Source organism: Mytilus trossulus, chromosome 3 (assembly GCF_036588685.1).
Source record: "Mytilus trossulus isolate FHL-02 chromosome 3, PNRI_Mtr1.1.1.hap1, whole genome shotgun sequence".
In the NCBI taxonomy this organism is placed as follows: Eukaryota; Metazoa; Mollusca; class Bivalvia; order Mytilida; family Mytilidae; genus Mytilus; species Mytilus trossulus.
The window spans coordinates 59,764,563-59,784,126 of record NC_086375.1 but is presented as its reverse complement, the minus strand read 5'-3'; the positions used below and the strand labels follow the sequence as shown (position 1 = coordinate 59,784,126).

At 31.2% G+C, this 19,564-nt stretch overlaps 1 protein-coding gene across 1 annotated transcript in view; it reads left to right on the top strand.

Moving 5' to 3' along the window:
* Positions 1-17,305, top strand: part of LOC134711997 (protein unc-79 homolog) — a 51,243-nt gene extending 33,938 nt beyond the window's left edge. Inside the window, exons 33-50 of the mRNA XM_063573075.1 lie at positions 436-692; positions 1,238-1,685; positions 1,843-1,990; positions 5,273-5,503; positions 5,709-5,747; positions 6,169-6,284; positions 6,856-6,941; positions 7,173-7,412; positions 8,059-8,169; positions 8,696-8,800; positions 9,363-9,542; positions 11,591-11,769; positions 12,261-12,450; positions 12,939-12,989; positions 14,052-14,192; positions 15,369-15,446; positions 15,768-15,812; positions 16,208-17,305. Coding sequence (XP_063429145.1) covers positions 436-692; positions 1,238-1,685; positions 1,843-1,990; positions 5,273-5,503; positions 5,709-5,747; positions 6,169-6,284; positions 6,856-6,941; positions 7,173-7,412; positions 8,059-8,169; positions 8,696-8,800; positions 9,363-9,542; positions 11,591-11,769; positions 12,261-12,450; positions 12,939-12,989; positions 14,052-14,192; positions 15,369-15,446; positions 15,768-15,812; positions 16,208-16,387 — 2,825 coding nt within the window. The 3' untranslated portion in view covers positions 16,388-17,305. The remainder of the gene's footprint in view (positions 1-435; positions 693-1,237; positions 1,686-1,842; positions 1,991-5,272; positions 5,504-5,708; positions 5,748-6,168; positions 6,285-6,855; positions 6,942-7,172; positions 7,413-8,058; positions 8,170-8,695; positions 8,801-9,362; positions 9,543-11,590; positions 11,770-12,260; positions 12,451-12,938; positions 12,990-14,051; positions 14,193-15,368; positions 15,447-15,767; positions 15,813-16,207) is intronic.
* Positions 17,306-19,564: the final 2,259 nt, after the last annotated feature.

Genomic DNA, 19,564 nt, shown 5'->3' with positions numbered 1-19,564 from the left:
ATCTTTTCCTTTCTCTCACTTTTAAAAGTTTTCCACTACCAATTGTTATGAGACTTGTTCACAATGCTTATTGCCACAAAACTAAGATCAACTACGAATTTTAATAGTGTCACTTTTACCGCTTTAGAAATATGACCCTTTATAACATTAAATGCAAGTGGGTGCATCATTTGTGTGCCATGGACACATTCTCCATTTTTTTTAATTTAAACCAGCTGAGGGCTTAATAAGAGATCTGCAATATTAAATGTGCTTGCTGCAAATAGGCAACTAAGCCAAATTCAGTGTAAAGATTGTTAATCTGAATAAACTAATAGACATAAAATGAAAAAAAAAAAAAATGTATACAGTCACATTGAAGGAGTAAACAATTCTTGTGAATATATATTACAACAACAGCAGTCTTTAAAATCTATAAATGATGTGTATTTTCAGAGCCTAGTAAATTGAATGACCTAGAAAACATCCAGGAAACAGATACACCTCCATCAAGTCCTAAAAATCTAAATGATACTGTTAACTTTGATGGTGGAGCTGTACATTTCAAGAAGGGTGATAAAGTGTCTCCAATCAGAGAGCAGGTGATTGAGGAAGCTGTAGAAACACCAAAACGTCCTCTTACAAGAACTACTAGGAAGCCAAGGAGACTGATAGAGTACAGTGAACCAAATATGGAACCAGCCAGGGATAATGTATGTTTTGCTGTAAATATTCATTCCTATTGGTACAGCTGTAGCTACTTATTACATACATGAATGTTATCCATACTTTATAGAAACAGAGTGTATGGAGTAAAGATAACTTAATATACTATTGCAACAGTCTGCTATTGCAACTTGTCTGAAACCACACTACAGAATTTCATGATTTTTTTTAGATAATAAGGTCATGCTATGTAGATGTGCATTGTAATATTTTCAATTTTAGTTTCTTGTGTACAATTTGGAGTTTAGTATGGCGTTCATTATCACTGAACTAGTATATATATTTGTGTAAGGGCCAGCTGAAGGAAGCTTCCCGGTGCGGGAATTTCTCGCTGCATTGAAGACCTGTTGGTAACCTTCTGCTGTTGTCTTCTCTATGGTAGGGTTGTTGTCTCTTTGACACATTCCCCATTTCCATTCTCAATTTTATTGATTTAATAAAAATCTGATGGTTAGTATCCACTTTATAATAACAAACCAATCGTTTTTTTTCTGATATAAGGTATACTTATATGCTAAGTTTCATTCATCAGGTACAAACCAAAAATGTAACATCAGCAGTAGATATACCAAAGAAGAAAGAAGAACCAAAAGATTCCTTTTCTACATCACCTGCAAAAATAGAAACAAGTCCAGTTGATGACAACACTAAAACAATATCTGTAGAGAAAGTTATGGCCAAAAATTTACAGGAATTCTCTAAGCAACCAGAGAAAGGCATTGGAAAAATCAAATCTGTGGTACCAGGAGATGGAATTAAGGTTACCTGTCCTCCAATGTTGTCGACTGGGGTGTCCAGTAGTGCTACAGACGCATCGAGTACATGGACAGGAGTGACCTCAACAACAGACATGAGTCATGACTTGACCTCGGAACTAGAGAGTGCTGATGACAGTGATAAGAATCAGACGACCTCTGACACAGATTCAGATAAACTTAATACAACAAGGACCAGAACAGAAACCACAACTGACGGAAAAGGTAAAAGTTGTACTCTTTTATTTTCTTTAGAAGGAAAAAAAATATTATATTGATTGATTTATTGGTGATTGTGTATTTAGCATCAGCACAAAAAGGCTTTATTGTGGCTAAATTTATTCTATTGAAAAAGACCATTAAGTTGTGTTCATATTTACAGATGAAAAGAAGAGTACAAAGGGAACAGGACCAAAACCTAACTTTAGACAAAGAAAGAATAGGAAGACTGGTCTAACTACTGTAGAATTACAGACCATATTTCCAGAACTTAATGAACCTGCTCCAGATGAAACTCCAACTACTAAATCGTTAGTATTGATTTTTTTTATCACAGATGGTTTAAGAGTTAAACTGTTCTGTTATGTATACATTCAAGTGTTACACTTTCAGATCCATTACATTAAAGAAGTCTTAATTTCACCAGGACATCAAATGTGATGTGATTTTTCTCCTTTTGAGACAGATCCTTTTCAAAATTAAAAACATGAGACTTGCTATAGTGTCTAACAAGATTTTGTGAGGTAGACAAAATTGACTTTAAAACGATCGTATTGACTTTTGATGTGCAGAAATAGGCAGATCGGACATATTTTGTCTTTATTTACTTACTTCTTAAGTTTGGGATTAATTGTTATCAACATATTCCAATGAGACTGAAAAATGTTTTTTTTATTATGATAAATAATAATTTTACCTGCCATATTCGTGCATAAAATATATTTCTAATTAATCAATAGTCATGTATGAAAAGCATAAACAAGTTTGAAGGTAAACTAATCTCAACTTAATCCAATCAAATTGCCAAGATTCAATAACAATGACCAGTCCACATCATAAAAATGTATAGGGGTAAACTGGGTAGGGAGAAAATGTCAGATATTTTATGTTCATTATTTTGCAATAACAAATAAAAATTTGTTAACCAATATATTTGTTATAATTTCATAAACATATCATTCTGTATTGGTATAGTTTTTGGATCAAAGTTTGGCCTTCAAAAGTCTGTATAATCATTGACTTTATACAGAAAATTCACCTTTTTAAAACATTGAATTTATCACAAATAATACACGACAACAAAGCAAAATCATTTCTCAAAACAATGCAAAAAAATTAATTCTGATTGATGCAGTGGTATTGTCATAAATTGCACGGGTGTGAACAGTGGTACAGCAAACGACGAAATCCCTCACACAATGTTATCACACACGATAAGCATTTTGTATATTTGAAATTATTGAGTTAAAAACATTTGCATTTTTTAATTACTATTGTACATTTTTATCTCTATTAATATTACATTACTCTGACGGAATATTTTCCTTCATGTGACAATTTTATCTTTATATACTGTAAAAGTACTTTTAATCATGGGGTACCAATTTTCATTGTTTTCGTGTATGACTTTAATCACGAATTTAAGTGTCTAACAAAATGACAACCTTTGTCCAAATCAAGACATAGAAAGATCACTATGTAGGTTTTGCTACTGATCTAAAAAGTATATTGAATATCACCGAACTGAGAATACTACAATACATGTAGTTCTCACATGGCAAATGCACTATAAACTACAACTGCAGACTGTTACTGTGAGGATTGTACATATTAAATAGTGTTGTCAACGAGTTAACCGTTTGAACAATGGTACCGAATACTAAAAACGTAACCCATTTACCGGATTTTTTCTTGATTTTGATAGATTTTATATAAATTTGTATTGAAATCATTAAATAGTTGTTTTATTTAAAATTTGTCGTCGTGGTAATTAATTTGACAGATCAATTGTCCAGTATATTAATTGCTATTGTTAATCCTAAAATATATAAAATTAATTAGAACCTGTCTTTCTGCTCAGGGCAAGATCTTAAGGAAACATAATCAGTACATATGTTTTTTAACAGTAACTTTAAATAATAATACAATTGAATTTATGATTGACTTCATTATTTCATTTTTAACCGGATTTTTGTGACAAAAATGTCGGTTATTAAATTGGGGATGATCGGCGGGCGGGCAGCAGGGTGGGCGGGTGGGCGGTCGGTCGGGCGGGCGGGCGGCAATCAAATGTTGTCCGTGCATTAACTCAAGAACCGTTCAACCAAAGATTTTAAAATTTTAATATGTTGTTACTGACAACTAAATGAAGGTCAAGTTCAATAATGGCCATTTTGACTTTTACTGTTCAGGAGTTATGGTTCTTGAAAGATTGAAAAATGGTGTTTCCAGTCGTGTCCATGCATTTACGCATGAACAGTTCTACCAAAGCTTCCCAAATTTTAATATGTTGTTACTGGTGACAAAATGGAGGTCAAGTTAAATAATGACGATTTTGACTTTTACCGTTCAGGAGTTATGGTTCTTGAAAGATTGAAAAAAAGGTGTTTCCAGTCGTGTCCCTGCATTTACGCATGAACTGTTCTACCAAAGCTTCCCAAATTTTATTATGTTGTTACTGGTGACAAAATGGAGGTCAAGTTCAATAATGACGATTTTGACTTTTACCAGTCAGGAGTTATGGTTCTTGAAAGATTGAAAAATGGTGTTTCCAGTCGTGTCCGTGCATTTTCTCATGAACCATTCAACCAAAGCTTCTCAAAATCTAATATGTTGTTACTGATGACAAAATGGAGGTCAAGTTCAATAATGACGATTTTGACTTTTACCGTTCAGGAGTTATGGTTCTTGAAAGAAAAGATCGTAAAATGGTGTTTCCATTCACGTTGTTGCATTTACTCACAAACCATTCAATCTAAGCTTTTCAAATTTTAATATGTTGATACTGGTGACAAAATGGAGGTCAAGTTCAATAATGACGATTTTGACTTTTACCGTTCAGGAGTTATGGTTCTTGAAAGATTGAAAAATGGTGTTTCCAGTCGTGTCCGTGCATTTTCTCATGAACCATTCAACCAAAGCTTTTCAAATTCTAATATGTTGTTACTGATGACAAAATAGAGGTCAAGTTCAATAGTGACGATTTTGACTTTTACCGTTCAGGAGTTATGGTTCTTGAAAGATCGTAAAATGGTGTTTCCATTAACGTTGTTGCATTTACTCACAAACCATTCAATCTAAGCTTTTCAAATTTAATATGTTGATACTGATGACAATATAGAGGTCAAATTTGATATTGACAATTTTAACTTTCACCAATCATCAGTAATGGTTCTTGTGATATTGCCAGGACACAAATAAATGCTAAATCGGGTTTGCTGTCGTTGTGACAGCCTCTTGTTCTTCTTATATTGGGCAGACCTGTATCTGAATGTGCAATTTCCGTCGTGCAAGGCTTTGTCATACTTTAAAGGAAATGCTAACTCAAAATTTGTGAAATGCAAACCTATGTGAATGTAATCAATGTGTATTTGATAAGTAACAAGAGAAAGTGTGAGAATCATCGGTTTCAGACATATTAAATTCTACAGAATCAAGAAGTTTTTTTTCATTTTTCAATCTGAAGTTAGTACAAACACCATAGTTGATACAGTGTATTTGATTTTTAAAAGTAACATGTAAATGATGCTCAAACCACAAAAATTGATACCCACAAATTAAAGTACTTTCACAGGATGACTTATATCTTTTAGAAGGAGAAGTAGAAAAAGTGAACTGCTGGAAAAGAAGGCTGTAAAGAAACCGTCAGCTTCTAGATATGGCGATAACGTTATGTTAGATAGATGTGCAGAATGTAATGCTATCCTGGAGCAGTATGATGATGATGTCATTGGTTACTGTATTGTTGTCTTGGCAACCTTTATACACAGAGAGCCGTCATTGGCTACACCATTATTGTTAGAGATGTTACAGTGTGTATCTAGGTAAAAACTCTTTATTATTTATTTATTGAATTCATCGTTGTGTTTCTTATATTGTTATCTTTCATTTTACTATATGAGTGTTGATGTTAACAATAATAATCACAAAGTACAAATAAGCTTGGTATTTACAAAGTATTTGTTTTTCAAGAGTAAGTGTTTGATGTCATTCAACAATATTTTCAAAGTTTTACTTGTCTAATTGTAGAATAGCATCTAGTAGTCCATATGCCTGGCAAGCTGAAAGGTAAGTCGATTTGTATATCTAAAAATCATTGTGTCAAATATTTTTCTTATAAATATTTTACTATAGATGAAAAATCCTGCAGAACTTCATATAAATGTTTACATTTGATGAAATTGTATCATTAGGTTGCTTGCTGCCTTGTTGCCATTGGGCCTTTCATTAACTTTTAAAAACTTATTGTTGGTTTTTTTTTCAAATTCCAACAGTGATCATGTGTTTAAATAATGATTGTAACATTTTAAATTGGTACATGTATATGCAGTAAGTAATCTGTTACCTAATCGAATCAGTCATATTGTTTATAAACTTTCTTGTTATCTGAAGATTTTTAAATATGGAGATGTGATATGATTGTATATGAGACAACTATTCTCTAGAGTTCAAATGAAGTACCTGTTGATACCTGTTTTTGTCATTTCAGTAATCTGATGGTACCAGGTAATAGTTTAAGCATTGCCAGACAGTTCCTAAGGTGTGTTTTACATCAACTAGCACCCAATGGTATATTTCCTATGTTGTTTCAAAGTAATTTTGAAGGTGAGTGTAATAAATGATCGTGTAATAAATGATCTTTTGTTAGTTGATGCATCATGTTCAATGATAAAGCTCCATACTAAAATCAGATCACCATGATTTTCATGAAGGATTTAAATTTAAGCAATTAAAACAAACAAATTACCAAGGGATTTCTTTTTCTTTCCCCTTTGAACACTTCCTCATTATATTCCTGCTTTAATAATGTGAGGGTACACTGTTTAACCACTGTCTATTCATCCGTCAGTCGGTCCATCCGTCAGTCAGTCCAACTGTCAGTCGGTCCATCTTTCCCGTGAATATTTTGTTGCATCTTTCTCAGAAACTACATTACAAGGATTTCTAAAATTTGGTTTCAGGGTTTATACCCTCTGATATGTTTTCAAATTCATCACTCAACAAATTCCTGTTTACCTTATACTTTTAGAGGGGGTATCATTAGTAAAAATAGCTCACAGATTCATTTGTTGATATTTGCTTCATACCTTTCTTTCTATATATAAAATATGTCAACCTGAATATTCATTGAATAATTTTGTGAAAATCCTAAAACTTTATACCTCTATTGTTATAGATACATATTTCTTCAAGACAATGGCTACAGCTTTAGTAGATTTTACAGAACTGACTTGTCAAGCACCAATACAGTTTTTACTGGAGGTAGTTATTTATTCTTGTTTACTCTTTATAAATCTAAAATAGGATTTTAGTAATGTCATCAATTTGTAAGTTTGAATTAATTTACCTGCTTTTAGATTTTAACCAATTTTACAATGCTTATTTGACTTTTGAAACAATAAGGTTTTTTTCAAAAAAGGTTGAAAATATTGAAACATAAAACTCTGCTAGATTTTGATTATGACATGCTTAAAATGTTTCAATTTCTTACAGGGACTGAACAGTAGAAAGAATTTACCATCAGACAACATAATGTTACTACTGAACAACTTATCTATGTATATTAACTGTATATCCCTCGAGTCATCAGCACCTATGTGGAATAGTATTATATTGCAGTTTGATATCTTCCTGAGGAAACTTCCAACAGTTTTACCTAATCCATGTGACATGACACCAGTACTCAAAATTATAACAGCCATATTGAAAGTGTCTGGTGTGAGCACTGCAAGGGTGAGTCACTGGTATATTATGTGAAATTTGTAAAATTGGAAATTAAATCACAATGAGTTTGTCAATATAAAATAAGAAGATTAAGTATGACTGCCAACGAGACAACTGTCCACAAGAGACCAAATGACAAAAAAAAACTATAGGTCACCTTATGGCAAAACCCATACCATATATTCAGCTATAAAAGACCCCATGACAAATGTAAAACAATTCAAATGAGAAAACTAACAGTCTGATTTATGAACTTATTAAATTTTAATTTATTTTTATGGGCAATATATTTTCTGGTCTGTGCATCTGTTCGTCTGTCCATTTGTTTGTCCGTCTGTTTGTCTGTTTGTCCAGCTTCAGGTTAAAAGTCGAGGTGGTTTTTGATGAAATTGAAGTCCAATCAACTTGAAACTTAGTAAACATGTTCCCTATGATATGAGATCTTTTTATTTTTAATGCCAAATTAGAGATTTTATCCCATCTTTATGGTCTTCTGAACATAGAAAATGATAGTTCAGATGTGGCATCTGTGTACTTTTCTTAATTTATATTATATGTATGTATAACCAAATGTATGGTTATATATGAAATAGACAATTTATATACATATGTATTTTTTTTAATTTTATATCTATGTTGTATTTTTATTATACAGTTTATTCTTGAGCCATTCTCCAAGTTGTTGAGTTTTGCCCTAGAGAACTGCAACTTCAAGCTACAACACATGTTGGATATTTGTTCCCTTGGAAACAGATCATATGTTAAGGTAGGTTACATTTGATAAATTACTTCAAAATAAAATTCAGTAACTTTTTTTTACACAGGTTTGATTTAACCATGTTGTCCATATGTTAATCCATTGCTGAATTTATTTACAATGACCAATAACAAAAATAGGAGGAGCATATAGTGTAAACATTGTTGTTATATCTGTCTGTATACTATGTTTAATAATCCTTTCATTTGAAACCTCATGCAGTTTGTAAATTGAAGATTTAGGTGCAACACAATATTGGGTTACTTTGTCACATTTTATACTTGAGTGATTTTGTAAAGTTTTTGGTGTTTCTGGAATATTTCCCTGCATTCTATAGTTCCACACATTTCTGGATTAACATAGGCACTATTATTTTCATTTTATGATTTTTAAAGTTCTGCAGCTTTGAAGATTTTGTTTCTTTGTTTCTATGAATGAAAGGAGATATTCATAATGCCATTGATTTCCATTGGACAGTAACATAACAACACAATTTAGACTGCAAAACACATAGATAATTTTGTTGATCTTTTAGGAGAGGGACAAGTTATACCTGACCAGAACAGTTGTGTTTGAATTGGTCCAGGCAATGAAGTTTAAGATTAGTTTGCCTGATGAAAATTTCTTGCTTCTTGTGCAGGTAAGATTAAATGAAAAGTTACATAGGTTAGTCATGATATACCTCGTCTTCAACAGTTTATCCTCAGTCATATAATTGCTTTTTTCATTCACTGCTCTCATTCAGTGTGCAATTAAACCTGTCCTGACAAGCTTGTTAAAAAAAAAATCAACCACACACTGATCAATTTGTCTCGTGTAATTTCTGGTTTTCATAACATTGCAATATAAATTTATCATTAAAACTTAACAAAGTCTTGTTCAATAATTTTAAACCCTTGATAGTTATTTCTACTAGATACGTCTTATATTTTGTAGTTTGAAATTTTAACTATTACAAGTGGATAAATATTGTAATCAATGGGGTTCTATATATAGATAATATGAAAGAAATACTTAAACAACAGGTTTTTTTTAACTTTTTTTAAGACATGTGTCCCATTTGGTTCACTGCCAAATTGAAGAAAAAATATTATAAGCAAGAGTATTTTATAAGATGGTGTTTTCTAACAATTTACTTATTAACAATAAATTCAATTCAGTGTATGTGTAAGACTCCTTTAACTTTATAAATTATCTTGTAGTTTGTTGTGCTCGATGCAGGAGGAACCATTGCAAATACCAACATTCTAGGTGAACAAGGAATGTTATATATGACTCATGCCAACATGTTAATTAGCACATGTGCAGCAGAATCTATGAGAGATCATCTAAATGAATGTCTGGAGTTTATATCTGATATACATACACTATCCAAGGTCAAGGTAATATTAAAGATTTGGAGATTATATCTGATATACACATTATCCAAGGTCAAGGTAATAATATAGATATGGAGTTTATATCTGATATACATACATTATCCAAGGTCAAGGTAATAATATTGATATGGAGTTTATATATGATATACATACACTATCCAAGGTCAAGGTAATAATATAGATATGGAGTTTATGTCTGATATACATACATTATCCAAAGTCAAGGTAATACTATAAATATGGAGTTTATATCTGATATACAAACATTATCCAAGGTCAAGGTAATAATATAGATATGGAGTTTATATCTGATATACATACATTATCCAAGGTCAAGGTAATACTATAAATATGGAGTTTATATCGGATATACATACATTATCCAAGGTCAAGGTAATAATATCAATATGGAGTTTATATATGATATATATACATTATCCAAGGTCAAGGTAATAATATAGATATGGAGTTTATATCTGATATACAAACATTATCCAAGGTCAAGGTAAATAATATAGATATGGAGTTTATATCTGATATACATACACTATCCAAAGTCAAGGTAAATAATATACAGTCTTGAGCTTATATCTGATATACATACATTATCCAAGGTCAAGGTAATAATATACAGTCTGGAGTTTATATCTGATATACATACACTATCCAAGGTCAAGGTAATAATATTGATATGGAGTTTATATATGATATACATACACTATCCAAGGTCAAGCTAATAATATAGATATGGAGTTTATATCCGATATACATACATTATCCAATGTCAAGGTAATACTATAAATATGGAGTTTATATCTGATATACAAACATTATCCAAGGTCAAGGTAATAATATAGATATGGAGTTTATATCCGATATACATACATTATCCAAGGTCAAGGTAATAATATAGATATGGAGTTTATATCTGATATACAAACATTATCCAAGGTCAAGGTAATAATATAGATATGGAGTTTATATCTGATATACATACATTATCCAAGGTCAAGGTAATACTATAAATATGGAGTTTATATCTGATATACATACATTATCCAAGGTCAAGGTAATAATATTGATATGGAGTTTATATATGATATACATACATTATCCAAGGTCAAGGTAATAATATAGATATGGAGTTTATATCTGATATACAGACATTATCCAAGGTCAAGGTAAATAATATAGATATGGAGTTTATATCTGATATACATACACTATCCAAAGTCAAGGTAAATCATATACAGTCTTGAGCTTATATCTGATATACATACATTATCCAAGGTCAAGGTAATAATATAAATATAAAGTTTATATCTGATATACATACATTATCAAAGGTCAAGGTAATACTATAGATATGAAGTTTTATATGATATACATACACTATCCAAGGTCAAGGTAATAATATGAAATACAAAGTTTATATCTGATATACATACATTATCAAAGGTCAAGGTAATAATTTGAAATACAAAGTTTATATCTGATATACATACATTATCCAAAGTTATGGTAATAAATAAACAATATCAGGTCAATGAAAGAAAAATATAAACTATTTTGTATGAGGCTGAGAAACTGGGAAAGGGTGAGGTTTTCCCGAGCCCTTCTACAGTTTTGCGCCAAGTTCAAAAAAGTTTATATTTATATGACATTGTCCTAATATTGTTTTTATACTGCAACTTAAACTAATACTTGTTAAATCGTAATACAATTGTCAAACTAATATTCAACCCTTAATGAACCCCTGAATGTGGAAAAAGTGTTCCATGATGAAATTAACATTATACAAAATGAAAGCTTTGTTACTTTATTTAGGAAATAAACACAACTAGTTGCAGTATAATATGAAATATAAAGTTTATATCTGATATACATACACTATTCAAAGTCGAGGGCTCAAATATAACAATGAAACTAAATTATTTTTTTCTAACTTGTCCAAGATTGCTCTGGATTCTGACAGCCTTTTATTAGATGTCAAGTGTGCAATCCATGTATTATGATTTCTGCTGTATTGCTTTCATATTTTAATTCAATAGAACAACTTGAAGAGTGGTAGTACTAGTTTAAATGAAGATACTTTAGGTAGTCAGCTGAAGTCAGGGATTGCACAATATATAGCATTAGAAATCACCAGAGGGAACAACAGAGACACAAATAGGGCAATAATTAGATATTTACCTTGGCTATATCACCCACCATCTACGGTTCAGCAGGGGTAAGTCAGATAAATATTTTTTTATAATATCAAAAATAGTAAAAGAATTGTACGTTTAAAAAAAGGCTTTTAAGTTCATTACCAGTATACAATTGGGGAAAAACAGGAGTATGAATATAAGAAAAAAAATGTGCTTGCAAAGATTCCTTGAAAATTGTAAATCTTAAAAATGTTGTCATGCACACCAAAAACATGTACATTTTCAGAAGTTGGCTGGTATGTTCCTCCTGCTTCTAACACCACAAACTACAGGATAGTTTCATAAAGTTTCTTTGCTCCTGTTCACCTTGACATCATCAATTTTACTTAGTACAAAAACAGACCTAGCTGTCTTTAAAAAATAACCAAAAAAACACAATGAGTGGTGAAAGAAATTTGAGCAAAATTACCACTGTACTTCAGAAATGTAGTAGGCTTCTCTCAGTTTTGTAAGAAATTTTAAATAAGGTGTGTTACCTTTAATATATAGATTTTGATTCTTTGTTTACTAGCCCAAAAGAATTTACAGATTGTATTGGCCACATCAGAACTTTGTCCTGGGTATTGATTGGTTCTTTGACACACACTGCCATGACAGAGGGGGCAGCACCTGTTTCCTGTTTACCAATACCATTGGATGCCAGTAGTTATGTTGCAGAACATGTATTGGTCATCATGACTGGTTTTGATGAAAGGTCAAAGGTAATTTATAGATATGTTGTGGCAAATGTCATACTTAATAAATTTTTTTTCATTAATTTATCATCAAAAAGACATTGAAATAAATGTACTGTTAGACATTTGCATATTAACTTATACTGTTAATTCAAAGGAAACTTTTATGTTTTTAAGTTTTGAAAAATATATGAGAACTCGAATTTCATTTTTCTGGTTCCATTGTTTTAATGAAGCATTTGCTGAGTATTGATTCATTCATCATACATTTTAGAATTCATACAATGATTTCTGAATTTTAGACATATAAAAATTTTCCATTGAATATCCATATATTAATTTGGAATAATTTCTCCTTTTGGGAACACCATAGTTAATTTTGTATGCATGACCTTTAATTATTTATTGTGTGTGTCCTCTTAAGTTTTCACACACTTTCCAAGTTATAGGTATAAAAGAACAGCTGTTAATCAAGTATGTCATTTAATATATTTGCAATTTCTTTTTTTTTGTAGGATTCTGTTCTCCACATGAGCTCTTTGTTTCATGCTTTCATTCTATGCCAGGTTAGTATAAACAATACATTCAGTCTTATTATACCCCATGCAAAGAAGTTGCTGAGGGTATCATGTTTTAGACTTGTGTGTCTGTCTGTCCGTCCTGTTCTTGTCATTGCAACTCCCCTGAAACCACACAACAGAATTTCATGAAACTTTCTAGATAATAAGGACATACTATTTAGATCTGCATATCGACAGGAAATTATGATTCAAATTTGTTTTATAGGAATTATGCCCCTTTGTACTTATTACCCTTTTTAACTTATTTGCTTCAATATACTACTGCAACAGTTTGTCATCAAACCTCCTCTAAAACCTCACAACAGAATTTCATGAAACGTTGTAGATAATAAGGACATACTATGAAGATGTGCATATTGACAGGAAATTATGATTCAATTTTTGTTTCTTACAGTTATTTTGTTCATTCATTGACAATGTGGGGGCGTGGGGGTATGTGAGTGCTCACTAAGGTTCTTTAATTATCTCTAAAAAAAAATTGACAACCCTACATTATAAACATAAGGAGATGTGGTACTATTGCCAATAATCCAACTATCCATCAAAGATCAAGTGAAGGGATGTTAGCAATTATTGGCTAGAGCCTTCAACAATGAGAAAAACACATACAATACAGTCAGCTATACATATTTATTTTGAATAAGAGAATAATATATGTTCTTTTTATAAATTATTTCCTTCATTCTTCAGCAGCTTAGTGTAAAAAAAAGATTTTCAAAAATATACAAGCAAACTTACAACTGACTTGATAAAAAAAGTAACTGATAGAAAAACTGTATTCAATAATGGGAAGAAGTTTGTTTTTCTTTTATAAAAACACCAACCTAAATCTTTTTAAAATAGAAAGACCATGTTTTTTTGAGGACCTTTAAAAAAGAGTTTCCCTTTTCCTCAGGATTATGTGACAAACATTGCAGAAGCACTTTATTGAAAGAAATTAAGAAAATTAAAAATTTAATTCCACAACTGACTAAAGAATTTACCACAGAAGAATTTTTCAAATTTGTAAATATGACCTATGCCTTATGTTTTGTTTATGTTAAATAGTTATGGTCAATGTATTGTGAGTCTGCAGCAGCTCAGCATCCAGTTACATCAGAAAGTCATCAGATAGCATCTTCTACCATCATGGACTTCTGGGCAAGGGTCACACCTGGTATTCTACAGCTACTATCTACACCAAAAGAGGTAAATTATTGATCTAATTGATTGTAAACATAAATGCCTATTATTTAATGTCTATTACATGTTCAAAACTCATCCTTTTTTGCTTTGATTAATGGATGAGAAACTGGATTGAAAACATAAACCAATGCCTTTTAAATTTTATGTTGGTTCTCTCAACTTGTCAAAATGGAGGTCATTTTTGATTTTGATGGTTTTCACTATTGCCTTCTAGGAGTTATGGGCCTTGAATTTTTATTTGTGTTTCATGTTGATTCCATGCATTAATTTCAGAGCTATTCAAACAATTTTAAAATTTTATTTTTGTGTTGTTTCTGTAGCGGGGTTGCTTCCCCTGAGTACAGGTAGAACATATATAGCCAGTCTTAATCAACTGAGCTAGGGAATCGATTCTTTGGCTCAGTGGGTTAAAGCACTGACTGTCACCCAGACGACCGGGGATTCGAATTCCGGTGGTGACAATATTGATTTGTAGAGTAGATACGTGCTCTCCAGTTACATTTGGTGCCCAACTAAAAAAATCCGCGATTGGTTATCTGGAGTATAGCCAGGGTTTGTGTTGTTAAGAGTCATATATGAAGATATGATGACTCTTGTGGTGGGGGAATAGTGTAGCGGGGTTGCTTCCCCTTAGAAAAGGTAGAACATATATAGCCAGTCTTAATCAACTGAGCCAGGGAATCGATTCCTTGGCTCAGTGGGTTAAAGCACTGACTGTCACCCAGACGACCGGGGTTCGAATCCTGGTGGTGACGATATGAATTTGTAGAGTAGATACATGCTCTCCGGTTACATTTCTAAAGCAAAAGTGAGGTCAAATATGATATTGACAATACATGTATTTCCTTATGCTTGAAAGGTAATAATCCTTTATTGCTTAATAATGACACAAAGTAATACAAGTGAATATAAAAAAAGAAGATATGGTATGATTTCCAATGAGACAACTAACCACAAAAGACCAAAATGACACAAACATTGAAAACTACAGGTCACCGTACGGCCTTCAACAGTGAGCAAAGCCTATACCGCATAGTCAGCTATAAACATGTTAGCGGGAGTTTCAGGTTTCCTGTAAAATTGACAATGTCTTTTTATATTATTTTATTATGAAAATGAAAACAAGATATTCATAGAATAATTTAAACTTTAATGTATATTTATTTCTATGATTTACAGTTTTCTGAGAAAGTGAACCTTCATTTCTTAGGATTGATGGAAGCTTTAAGAGAATGCAACTCTTCAGTATTAGCTAAGGTAACAATGTTATATCTAATAAAATCTTTAGATAAAAATTAAACAATCCTAGCCTAGTAACTCTCTTTTAAAGTTTTAGGATTAAAAAATAAGCATTTCAGTAGTTTTCTGAGTTGCCACATTTTAAAAAGGTATATGAAAGCAGAAACAAAATATTAAATTTTATTTATAGAGGCTGTTGTATTATTTTTTTATTTTAAATATATTGGATTTAAAAAAAAATGAAAAACATAACAAAGAAAAATACACAAGCTTATTTTACATTTAGTTTTAAAACCTTTATTGAATCTGTCATATATATTTGTCTATATTTTTTTTCAGCTGTTTCCAATGTGGACATCAATTTTATTCACTTATCATTCACAGGTTAGTTTTGTATAGTTCTTTTAGAAGATTCAATTAAGCATTCAAAAAGACTGTATTTGTACATTGAAAGAAAAGAAATTTGAGATTAAGACAGAAGAACATGCAGTGATGTTAATGTGACTATTGAAATAAAATTATGGTTCAACTTAAGACACCACCTCAGAAACATTCAAATGTGTGTAGTCTAATTGCCTTGGGGGTTGATTTGAATAGGTCAGACTAAGTTGCATTAAATACATTTTATTCATCAGCAGCATATTGAATAGAGAGTCTGGGATTATAAAAGGGTAAAAAAAACTGTTGTCATAAAATTGGAATTTTATTCTTGGGCGTATTTTTCTACTGTGAAATTATCTGTTAATATAACTGACAATCAAACCATTTTTTCCTAATAGTTACCAGGCCACTTACAAGTAAGACTTCAGTCTGTTGAGAACTGGGAACCACCTGCTCCATCCAATGATATGGCACTGTTCAACTCTAGTGTGTTGTTGTCATGGCTGAAACGTATACAATTCAAACTGGGACAGAATGAAATCCAGTCATCTGCTGCTACACAGTTTTATACAGTTTAGGACATTGTACTAACTGATGGATGGCAAATCTGGATAAATAATTTGTCTGCTGCTACACTGATATTTACTGCTTAGATTGACATAAATGTGAATTCATTCTACATAAGTTACACCTCTGAATAAATTTACACAGTTTTGGCTAAAGTTACCGAAAGCACAAAAGGATTTATTCAAAAATCATTGCCCAACTGTGTAGATTTTAAGTTAAACATTATTACATGTATAACAAGTGTAAGAGGCATATGTTTTATCACAAGACTATCTTACATTGACATAATATCTATGTGTGAGCTGATATAAACACCTGAACATCATTATAAAGCATACAAGTATAGCATGAAGTTTATCTCCTTTTGCATGTAAAGAACATGTATTGGATAAAAGATTTCTTCTATAGATTATAATAAATGATTAGATTTACAGCAATTATATCAGTCCAAGTGATTATTAAAGTTAAAGTTATCACTCAATGACCTATCCATTTAAAAGTTTACTTTTTTTTTAAATTGAAATTGAAATTTTTGCAAAAGTTATATCTTCTTATCCTTGGGAAAAAAATTATATATTCATAAAGCAATAAATCCAATCTTGCATCCTAGGACCAGGAATAAGTTTTAACTATGTCTACCTTCAATAAGAATACATTTACATAATCATGTGCAATAAATACAAGATGGCATCCCATAGCCAGAACTTAGTCATAGCTTGTCTATCATCCAAAAGAATTGATTCTTATATTCATGTGCAATAAATATAAACAAGTGCAATATCCAGAACTAAGATTTTATAAAGTAGCAGAACCAATTTGTTGTGAATTATTTATTTATTTACCTAGAAATTATTAGTGAGTTATTTGATTGTTATTGTTGATGTAGTTGTTTGTTAGTTGTGAATTTAGATTAAAATTTATAAAACATATTATGTTGTATTTATCTAAATAATTGTTAAAAGAGTAAGAAGAAAACAATATGTGGGGTACTTTCACCTCTCCAAAATTTACTTTATAATCACCTTTTTAAATATATACTTCATCAAAAATAAAGAGAACATTATAAGAAACAAAGCCAGATTTTGATTACAATGTGTACCACACATGTTTTGGGACTAACCTAGCCAGCCTTCATCTACTCTTCAGACAAGAAGATTTAAAAATCACAAAAAATATGTTAAGCATAAAATATAAAAAAAACAGCAAAACTGTTTAGGGTCAATTTTGACAGAGGTATATGCAACCATGGTTTTAGTACAATTACAAATGCATGATGGGAAAAAATATTGATATCAAAATGTATCATGCCTGTACAGGGGGATTCAATGGTTACTGGGTGGATTTTACCTACAGGGACAGAAAGTCCTCCACCAACAAGAAGAGCAAAGTGAAAAAATTGATTATATATAAATCACACAATAAACAAGAACACTGGCTACTTCCTGAATTGCACCAATAGGCACTGATAGTGCACTTCTAGCATTACATTTACTGACCCAGTTCTTCTAAATGGTAAAAGTACCATTTAATTCTTGTCAGTACAGGAGCACTGATAGTATAAAGCAAAATGTGTAGGATGACATAAATGGCCTTAAAAAATTGGGGGTCAAGGCAATAACTGTCTAAGAGGGTGCCCGCTTCAGGCCTGCATCAGTGATTCCCCATAAAATCAACCAAATTTTTACCACAAAAATGGAAAGAGGAAGGCTTAGATCCTCTTCTAAACCCACCTATGACAGATAAATCTTACAGCCTTTTTCATGCTTTAAGAACATGAAATTTGAGAATGAATCTATATAGAACTGTTTGTTTCACAGTTCAAAGTGTGTAATTTTTGCACAAATCAGTGGAGCAGAAACAAAGGTAAACTCAATCTGCCACTCATCAAAGCTCAATATGTGAAGTTGTTAGGAAAAAAAGTCTACTTAACATATATTCACTATATTTTTACAGTCCAAACCCCATAATTTCTACAAAAATCAATGAAGAAGAACCAAACATAAATCATAAGTTCAAAGTCTGTTTTGTATGACTGCAAAAATTGAAAAAATATTGGTTGTATATTGCCATCACATTGTCGTTGTTATCAGCTTCGTCCAAAGACGGATGGTTTATGGAAAATAAGTTTAGTTAAAGTAAATAGGAATCAATAAAATTTAAACAGAAGGTTTATTACCAATTAAGGAATGTTGGTGTTGATTTAGAGATTATAGTCGCATATGAATATGAATTAGGGGCCGAAAAAGGGGCATACATAAGCATTTTTGTAGTTTCCAGACAATAACTTGTGTTAAAGTGTATGAATCTCTCTAAAATTAAACCATACTTCATAGGGATGGTTAGGATTGAATTTAGGAGGCTATGGCTTAAAACATTTAGGAATTAAGGGAGAAAACAAGGGTTTTTCTTGTTAAAGGACAATTGACACAACTTAAAAGCAGTGTAAGGGAGGTAATCCAAATCAATTTTAAGAACCATGTTTGATAACCCCCCTTACACTGCTTGTAAATTTATTAAGAAATGATGATTGTCTTGAGATTATTGGCTGTCAATATAATTTTAGCAGTTACTAACTTTAACCATGACTACTAGTATGTGAATTATGGTTGCAAATTCCACAGAAATTTGAATTGAGATACCGACCATATTTTGGAGAAAAAAAAATAAAAAAAATTGGAATAAGGGAAATTAAAAGTTGTAATTATACATTAACATATTTGCGAATATTCAATATTTTGTCAACAAGATTTCATTGATATTATCTATCATCCCCTTTTATATGAAATCATGACTGGACAGTCTAAATCTAATTAAAATATTTAATTAGATTGGGACAGTCTAATCTTCCTCTAAAACTTCATGGACATGTACTTCAGGTGCAAGTATATTTCGCTGAAGTTGTTTTTTTTCAATAAATTTAAATAGAACTTTAACTTGTAAAGAAACATTACATAACTTATATATCTTATATATTTTAAAAATTAAATTAGACATTTGTTATAGAAATTAAATAAAACATCAACCTTAACTTTTAACTGATTACAATGAATATGTATAGAAATTGTTATTTAAACCATTGTGGTGACGTCAGCCTATTCATTTACCGTGGATTCTTTTTCTAGAATCAACACTTCCTTAATTCGTCGCTGAAATGGACTCACGATTTTATATTCTTTTGTATCCTTTGT